Below are 9337 nucleotides of genomic sequence, written 5' to 3'. Positions count from 1 at the left end.
ACTTTTCGCAATAGTCATCACAATGCCTGAGCCAAAAGTTACAGTAGTTCACAGAATCTTGAAATTCCACCTGGACGCCCCATTTTACTTCATCATGTCAGCGTTTTCTTAACGTTTCCAAACATTCGCTGAGGATCGCTCCATGCACTCGTGGGACCTTCTTCTTTGTGGGACTGTGTAGGCTTTGGAGAACAATGTTAATCAGAAGAGAAAGATCGCCATCTAAACAAATGTAATAAATAAACTCTCTTCCATTACACGACTCAGTAAACTGAATAAACAAACTGACCTTAACAGACAAAACAATTTCATACTGTTTTACTTACTGTGTTTATCTGTGGCGGACCCTGCCACCTTTCTAGCCGCAAGCAGTGTTCTGGGGGCCTTTTTTTCCACTGAGAACATCTTGTTCATGGAAAAGATAAGAGTTGGTATTTTAATCTCATTAATATTGTAGAAATCAAAACTGTAAGCTTGAATTTCTTCTCCAAAACTACGTGCTGTCCCTTTAATAACTGGAATAACCGCTCCATTGTTGCTGGGGATAAACGTTTGACTGAATTCTGTTGAAATTTCATGAAACATTTTGCACACAGATGTATCTTTCATGTGAAAGGACGGGCAAAGTGATCCAATACCACGCAACTGGATCTCTTCAAAAGACCTCCACAATTCAAAAACAGAGAACGTTACATTTATTTAAAAAAAAAAAAAAAAAGAAAGAAAAAAAAAACCTGCCGTGGGGGAAATTTAAGCAAAATGTTGCTGCTATTAAAAACACATATGAGCAGCACTTCAGAAGAAAAAAACTTTAAAACATCAAACTAAGTATGGTGGAACTCCCTGCTGGAGTGAAAGTGAATTTGGGGCACGTTGGAAAAAAAAAAAAAATGAAATACTCGATGTTATGCACCACGCAGATGAAATCCTTGAGTTCCTGCTGCAGACAGATAAAAGAGCAACTGTCTGCGTCTGAATGACTTTGATAAGGGCGTCATACCAATACAGTGGCCTCTCTCCGAGCGGCAGATTCCCCCCCTGTTCCTCTCCTCAGGAGCCCCAACTTGCGGGATTAGACTACAGCCACTTTGATAAGCCCCCAACATTTGCTTATTCTTTTTCATTCAAATCCAGGGACTTGTTATTATTTTGTGTGTGTGTGTGTGTGGAGGCGGAATTTATTGCTGATCTGGTATCATATTAAAGCGACAGACGCTAAGCTACCATAAGCTACCTGTTTGTTTTTCGGTCCGTTGTTTGTCTCACAGAATGTCTCGCCGAGCATTTCTTTACAGATGACTTGCAAATCAAACTGTCTTTTTAGTTGTTTCATGCAGATGCTTTTATTTGCTTACTATTCTTATTTCAAAAGAAATTGGGGGGAGAAAAAGAAGTACAAGATACCAGGAATCCTTCATGAAGTGTCTGCAGTCTTACACTCATGACTCTGAAAGACACTGGAGGTTACACGCGATCGTGTGGCACAGACACAACACAAACGCCAGTTGTCTCGAACGCATCTTTTAATAGAAGCAGGCTTTTTATGCTTCGGCTGTGACGGCAATCTTCTACGTAACTTCCTCATTTATATACGCACGCGATTGTATTAATTTATCCCTGTTGAGCTTGACTGTTGCGAGTTTTGGGGGGGGTTTTCAGGCCGAGGTTTTGAAACCAGCTCAACCTCCAACAGAACGGTTTTAGTTGCTAAACCTCACCCTTACCTTTACTAACCCGCTGCTGTCTCTCGAAATCATGACAGTTTTTGTTTCCCTGAAAATGTGCGTGATAATGCTTTCCAAATGTTATGTTGTCATGGAGCTCTAAAAAGAAAAAAATCTCTCCCTAACTCAAGGGGGCGGACGGGGGGGGGAGACATCAATCGAATCAATGATGCAGACTGACTCACTGAATCGATCACTGCTCTCAAATATCAAAGACATGAAGCAGTATTTGCATGCCACATGGAGGATATTCGGTTTCAGACAGCCCAACGGCCCCGTCTGAGAAGAGGGGCGGGGAGTTTCGCGTGGCATGGACCATGTCGTCACCGAAATCAGAGAGGTTTGAGAGACGCAGTGTTCGAAAACACTGAAGGGCTCGAGCGCCGTTTGATAGAAATCCCACATTACAGGACGTGTGGTTCTTTTTTTTTTTTTTTCTTTGAGCTGCTGGGGGGGTCATTTAGCAGCAGCGCAGACATAACAGCAGTTGAGGATGTGACAGGGTGTGTAAAGGTGAGGACAGATTCAGAACTCGCCTGATGAAAACTGTCATCAGAGGCAGTTATAAAGTGATTTGCGGGGTGAAATACGAGGTTGGGAGAAGACGCCGAACGGCCAATTTAAATGTCAGAACTCTGCCGCTTCATGCAAAGTGAGGAGGGGAAGTGCAAGTGCACTGATGGCGTGTCGGCAGAGAAGCTTGTGTAATCCAAAGGAAAAGCCCTAATTTTCCAATAACTTTCCTTGACAGACACCTGCCAGGACTCAGTTGCTTCAGGGAACTTGTTGAATTTGCAGAAACATTGCGACTATATTCCTGTAGGAGTCTTCAGAGCACTTCATAATAGATTCACAATCACACATTACATCCATAAGAATTCTATTTATTATGATACTCAAGTAAAATCCCATTTAAATCTTCTCTTTTTTAGGTTTTTAACCTAAAACACTGTAGAATTCATTCAGGGTGTTTAAAGGTGCAAAATGGAGGAGTTTGCATTGAAAACACTTATCTATCTATCTATCTATCTATCTATCTATCTATCTATCTATCTATCTATCTATCTATCTATCTGTCTATCTATCTATCTGTATGTTTGACAAGAGGCAAATTCTTACACTAATTGCGCCTTTTAATTCTTCATTGTAATGAAATAAGCTCCTGTTTAAATGTTCTTATATCAGGGTCTACTGTCATTTGAAACACTATAGAATTAATTAAGAATGTTTATCACATCTTTGATTCTGAGATGGTGTTTTTAAGCCCAATAGTTAAATATATATAAAATAGATAATCGTGGTCTTTGTTTATCAGTATTATGACAGTTAAGACTCACTTTAAATCGTTATAATGAATGAAGACAAAAGATAAGCCTTATGTAACTAAGTTATTGTCAAAGTGCTCAAATGAAGATGATACACTTTCTCCCTAAAGACTTGTGTTTTGTTTGTTCAGTCCTACCTCTTGTAAAAGACGCGGGGGTTTTTTTTTGTGTGTTTTTTTGTGTATTTTTGGGACACAACTGTTGAGCTCGTGCCGCCCTCACCACAGGCTCAGCGGTTCGTTGGTCTTATATAGAGGCCGTTTTTGGAGCCGGGCCCATGCTGCTGCTCCTCCGCCCCCCCGGGGGGAGGGGTCAGGAGCGCCGCCGTACTTAATGACTTGTCTCTCGGTGACTCGCGCAGAGGGGGAAGCGTCTGTGGTCGCACCGGTCCACACTCAAGCGCACACTGAACACACCGCGTCCTGACGTTACATAACCAACGAGCGTTCATCACTGATGTGAGTTTGTTACTATTTTTTTTTCTTAACTCCTGTGTGACACTTTGCTGTGTTTTTTGTTTGTTTGTTTGGTTTTTTTTTTGCCTGAGGCTGCTAAAGGGAAATTACTGGAGAGTTGTTCAACTGGCTGCAGTCTTACTTGTGTTTTTTTCTACAGTACATCCCACTGTAAACATGAGCAACTCGGGAGAAAAGTGGCATTTTGAAACTTTCAACATTAGAGTCCAGGCAGTAATAGAATTTGCAGAAATTGTGATTGTTACTTCATAGAGATCAACTTTTTTTTTCTAACTTTTCGTCACTCTTTTCTGTCAGTTTTCCATGGACATGACGTATGACGTCAACGGCACTGAGAACTTCTCAGAGGAGTCCGGGGACTTCGAGATGGACATGGAGGAGCCATGTGGCAGCGCGCTCAGCAACGACTTCAACAAGATCTTCCTCCCGACCGTTTACGGAATAATATTTGTCCTGGGGATCATTGGCAATGGATTAGTCATCGCTGTCATGGGCTACCAGAAGAAAGTCAAAACCATGACGGACAAGTACCGGCTCCATCTCTCGGTGGCCGACCTCCTGTTCGTCCTCACGCTGCCCTTCTGGGCCGTGGATGCGGCCAGCAGCTGGTACGTTGGAGGTTTCCTCTGTGTGTCTGTGCACATGATCTACACCCTCAACCTTTACAGCAGCGTGCTGATCCTCGCCTTCATCAGCCTGGACAGGTACTTTGCAGTCGTGCGTGCCACCAACAGCCAGGCCACGAGGAAGCTCCTTGCGAGCAGGGTGATCTATCTGGGCGTGTGGCTGCCTGCTGCTGTGCTGACCGTACCGGACTTGGTGTTTGCCAGGGTGCACAGCACGGAGTCATCGAACTTCAACCTCTTCACAGACGAATCCACGGAGATCGCAGACCCCAAGACCATCTGCCAGCGCATCTACCCGCAGGAAACCAGTCTCATATGGACAGTCGTCTTCCGCTTCCAGCACATCCTGGTGGGCTTCATCCTGCCAGGTTTGGTGATCCTCATCTGCTACTGCATCATCATCGCAAAGCTGTCGCAGGGCTCCAAGGGCCAGTCGCTGAAGAAGAAAGCTCTGAAGACCACGGTCATCCTCATCCTCTGTTTTTTCTCCTGCTGGCTGCCTTACTGCATCGGCATCTTTCTGGACACCCTCATGATGCTGAACGTGGTCCCGTCCTCTTGCAAACTGCAGCAGGCGGTGGAAAAGTGGATTTCGGTCACAGAGGCTCTGGCTTATTTCCACTGCTGCCTGAACCCCATCCTCTACGCCTTCCTGGGAGTTAAGTTCAAGAAGTCAGCCAGGAGTGCACTGACAGTCACCAGCAGGTCGAGTCAGAAGTCGTCCCTCATGGCGAAAAAGCGAGGGCCGATTTCATCCGTGTCTACCGAGTCCGAGTCCTCAAGCGTTTTGTCAAGTTAACGAACATTCGAACTCACCATGAGTCCGTGACTTGACACTCTCAGGACAGAAGACTAAGCTTTAATTCCGAAAGAACTACATTTTGTACAAATGTAAAAAAAAAAAAGAAAAGAAAAAACAAAGAGAAAGAGTGTTTGTACAGTTTCATTTGTTGGCCTTGTTTACTGCAATTGTGTGTCTTGTAAGGGATTTTTATTGCGATTTTTCTATGCAAGTTTTATGTTCCTCAAAGCGGATCGTGTCCTCAGGCAGTGCCTCATTTCCATTCATTCAGCTGTGCAAACAAAATCCCTTCTTCCCTGTTTTCATCTTTACAATTTGCGATGCTGTATCAAAGCTCAGGCGAACAATGCCCCTCTTTATTCTTTGTCTTTCTATTATCAGGGACGGTAGCTGCTCTTGGAAACCTGTACATAGTTCGTAGCATTTTTTTTGTGTGTGTCTGTGTGTGTTTCGCACTTAAGTCGTGTGATTATCTGAAAGCTGTTATTTATTGTTGTCACTCACACTGGAAGTTTTGTATAAAAAAAAAGAAAGAAACTGCATGCTGCTTTTTTACCTTCTTTTTTAAACGTGTGTGTGTGTTTTTTTTAAATGTAAAAATAAAAAGAAACTTCATTGCCTCTCATGACGACTGTGTGGTGTGCATTTTCACCCAACAACCAGCTCCTCCTTGCCTCAGGGGGTGGGGGATGAGGTGTGTGTGTGTGTGTGTGTGTGTGTGTGTGTGTGTGTGTGCGCGTGTGTGTGTTGGGGGTGGGGGGGAGTCCAAACACAAATGTCTTCACCTGATCTGGCTCAAAAGCAGAAGGGGGACGAGCAGGCCGGCCCTGTAATTGCAAGAACATCTGTGCAGTTTTTTTACATCTTGAGTAGCCATGACACAAAAGCTCCCATCTTTGGTTTATAATTAGTGCCCATATGGCTCCTTAACAAAGAAAATAGCATGTTAACCTCTCCTTTGACTTTTCTTCTCTTTTATTTTCAGCTTTGTAAGATATACTGCCTCCATTGTGCTCGGCTTGTAAACAAGTGTTAACTTGGTTCTTTTAAACAAAGGCGGTCACTGGGTCAGCTCTGCTATCGCCCGACTCGCAGAATAATACAAAAAGTAATAATAATGGCATTCAGAACGCAGGTTATATATTCCCAAGATGCAAATAGGGAGTCTTTGTTGAGCACTCATGCAATACATCACCGGCAATATATCTCCCGGAAATATGTGACGGGATGAGACATAAAAATGACAATTGAACACACATACGCATCAATCTTTTTCAGGATGGGGGGCTCTTACATACGAGAGAGCTAATCTGGGTGGATTGGTGACAGAGTGATGTTCAAGTTGGAGACTAAAGGAAGCCGGCGAACAATAGACGTCAAGAAGAATGAGGTCGTCAGATGGCCCCTGTGCGATGCAGCGCCGGCATCCATTCAAGGCTCCAGTGGGACAGCATTTCCATTTCTTTACATGTAAAAAAGAAAAAGGTGTGAAGTGCCCTCACCAAGGCACAGGGTTAATGGAGATTTTTTTTTGGGGGGGGGGGGGGGGGGGGGGGGGTCTCTCACAGTGAAACAGGATAAAACAAAAGGTGTTTTTTTTCAGTTGGAAATGCTCCCAGATGATTCGGGATTTGCATACGAGCTCCGGTGCGACAGCCCGCGCAGGGATCCATCCGCGATTAACACTTCAATGTGCTCTGATAAATCTGCTCCACCTGCTTCTTACACCATCGGGAAGTTTTTGGTATTGTTGTTTTTGTCCTATCAACCACCACGTGTACAGGGTTGACCTTGGATAATATTGACCAAATCATATGTCAGTTATCCTCAGTGTAACTTTTATATTAAGAGTGTTCATGCTTAAACACTTCAACAAAGGCTGTGAGAGCAAACTGGCTCATTACACAACGTGATGAACATGCTCGTTCTCCCACATGACAGCTCCTGAGATTTCATCACACTTTAATGTCATTTCTTTCATCGATTTACTGATTATGTTTTTCCCGTGGGTGCCCTTTATATTATTGTATAAATATTTGATCACCATAAGAAACATTAATGGACAGCGCATTTGTGCAGATTTCCCACTCGAGTGCACAAAAAGTTCTCACGGCCCCTTTGAGAATTAAGCCTTGGGTGCAAGCAGGAGCCTCACCATTAATAATTAAAGCTTCTTGCTCTCTTTGTGTTCTGAGAAAATATTCACAGCTCAACAAAAACACTTCACACACGGCCCGTTCTGTAACATCAACGTCAGGAAATGCTTATTTTGAAAAGATTTCACCTCCCAAATATGATAATAATCTCGTGATAGTGAAGCCATCATCACTTGCAAAACATCCATATCATCTTTCCTGTGCAGAGTTGCAAAAGTCCAACCTTTTCTGACATCTAATATATTAGTGAAAACAAACTCATGCGTGCACTAGTGGAGCGACGCATGTTTGTGTGATGGGTTAAAGGCCAAAGCTGTTGAAACGGACAGGAAATAGTCTCTACTGGTGATTCATTACCAGCGAGCATCCAAGTTTCAAACCGCAACACGACAGCATTGTAGGTGCTCGTTTAAGGTTCACTGCTGAGATGCATTAAACTTATAAATGCCAGTATGAGTGCAGAGACTGTTTTAAAAGTCTATTGCAAAGTGAGGATGAAAGGAGCACAAATACCACAGGTTCCTTTTTGGGCAGTGACCTGCTCCACTAATGGCTGCATTGTTTTGGTTGGAAAGTGAGCAGCAGGAAGGCTGTTTCCTGCTCCAGGAGCTCCTGTGGCCAACAGCCTGAGAAAAGCTTTGATGACCCCCCACTGTATTCAGACTACCATTACTCACTGTGCATGGCCATTCCTGCAAAGGTCACCGAATACCTGGCTGCACTAAGTGCACTCGACCACAGGCGTGAAAGCAATTTCATGGACAGTCACTTTAAGTGTTCATGCGGATGCGTTAAAGAAAGGCCCACACATGGTGGTCATGTTGTTGTACCGGCGTTATAACCATGTGTTTGTGTGCACTGTGTGAGATAGTTTAAGTAATAAATCTTGTATAAACTCAGTCACGGTATATTTTCAGGTGTACCGCACAGAGCTTTAGGGTTATTCAGCATTTAGACTTACAGCTACACAACATGGTTGCGTACAAATGATTCTCCGTAAAGTTTTTGCTATGCATCTCTGTGTTTTGTTGTCAGAGAAACGGAAACACCCACACAACTCTGTACTCTATTACTATCATTACTGTGTTCAACTGTTATTAAATCCACATGCAGTCTGCAGGCAAATGATTTGGATTTTCTGGAAGCTAAGCACATTTTTTTCATGTTGTTAGAACTTCTCTTGTCAAAGTCATCTTCTTAATCCCAGAGTTTATGTCAAAATCATTTTCTAGCAGTCAAGTGTTGCAACTGGGTAGGTACATTTACTCAAATACTGGACCTCCAGTCACAGTTTTCACGTACTTGTACATTGTCATTCTATAACTTTAGTTATCAGTTACTTTGCAGATGTCATGCCTTATCACAAACAAATCAATATATATTTTAATGTTATTTATTTTATCAGCAATCAGATACAAACAATAACAACAAAAACATAACATGATAAAATGGCGAATATCAGATCCGATAAGTGGCTAGACCTATAATCACTCAACCCATAGTATACAGTAACCTATAAACAGTGTTGGAGTGTAACTACATACATTTATTCAAGTAATTAAAAAATGATGTTAAAAAATGATTCAGATAATCAGAAAAATGCTGACTATTGAATCTGATAATCAGCCAGTCCAGTATGCATGTAAAATATGCATATTTACTTTTCCTTGTACTTTTATTGCCTATGATATACTTTTGAGACTTAAGTACATTTAATATCAGATACTTTAAGACTCTTACTCACATAGCCGACTATTTGTATGGCTGAATTTCACTTAGCAAAGTCATATTTTGCTTTTATTTTTAAGTACTTTTGGGTACTTTACACAATGCTACTCATATACAGTACATACATGTAGGCCTAAGTATGTGTAGTTTACTTTTAATTGTACTTCTGATTCTGAGGCACATAAGAACACTCAATGTTTAACTTTTACTCAAGTGATATAAGTATGGGCGACTTTCATTTTTACAATAGTCACAGACTATTTTAACAACATATCTTTGCATTACTGTATTTTACTCTATGACTTTTGGATACCTCTTACCGAGTTCTAGTTCGTTTACATGCAACTTATTCATACACATGATCAAGTCAATCCTGAAAGGGATTTCCCACGTTGTGTTGACATTATTTTGTCTACCCTGTGTACAATCCTGGACTAAACAAGTCCGTCGGAACTGCGTTTCATCCACTCGTTTCTAGCCGGAACCCCAAAGCATCCGGT

The 9337-nt window shown here is 42.3% G+C and overlaps 1 protein-coding gene across 1 annotated transcript; it reads left to right on the top strand.

The window, feature by feature from the left end:
- The first annotated feature begins 3349 nt into the window (after nucleotides 1–3349).
- On the top strand, nucleotides 3350–5509 carry cxcr4b (chemokine (C-X-C motif), receptor 4b). The gene is made up of 2 exons (XM_037110822.1): nucleotides 3350–3507; nucleotides 3823–5509. The coding sequence occupies exon 2, from the start codon at nucleotides 3829–3831 to the stop codon at nucleotides 4948–4950; it is 1122 nt and encodes a 373-aa protein (XP_036966717.1). The 5' UTR covers nucleotides 3350–3507; nucleotides 3823–3828; the 3' UTR covers nucleotides 4951–5509.
- The last annotated feature ends 3828 nt before the right edge of the window (nucleotides 5510–9337 follow it).

The sequence above is a fragment of the Acanthopagrus latus genome, chromosome 9 (genome assembly GCF_904848185.1).
Source record: "Acanthopagrus latus isolate v.2019 chromosome 9, fAcaLat1.1, whole genome shotgun sequence".
In the NCBI taxonomy this organism is placed as follows: domain Eukaryota; kingdom Metazoa; phylum Chordata; class Actinopteri; order Spariformes; family Sparidae; genus Acanthopagrus; species Acanthopagrus latus.
This window is presented reverse-complemented; position numbering and strand designations above follow the sequence as displayed.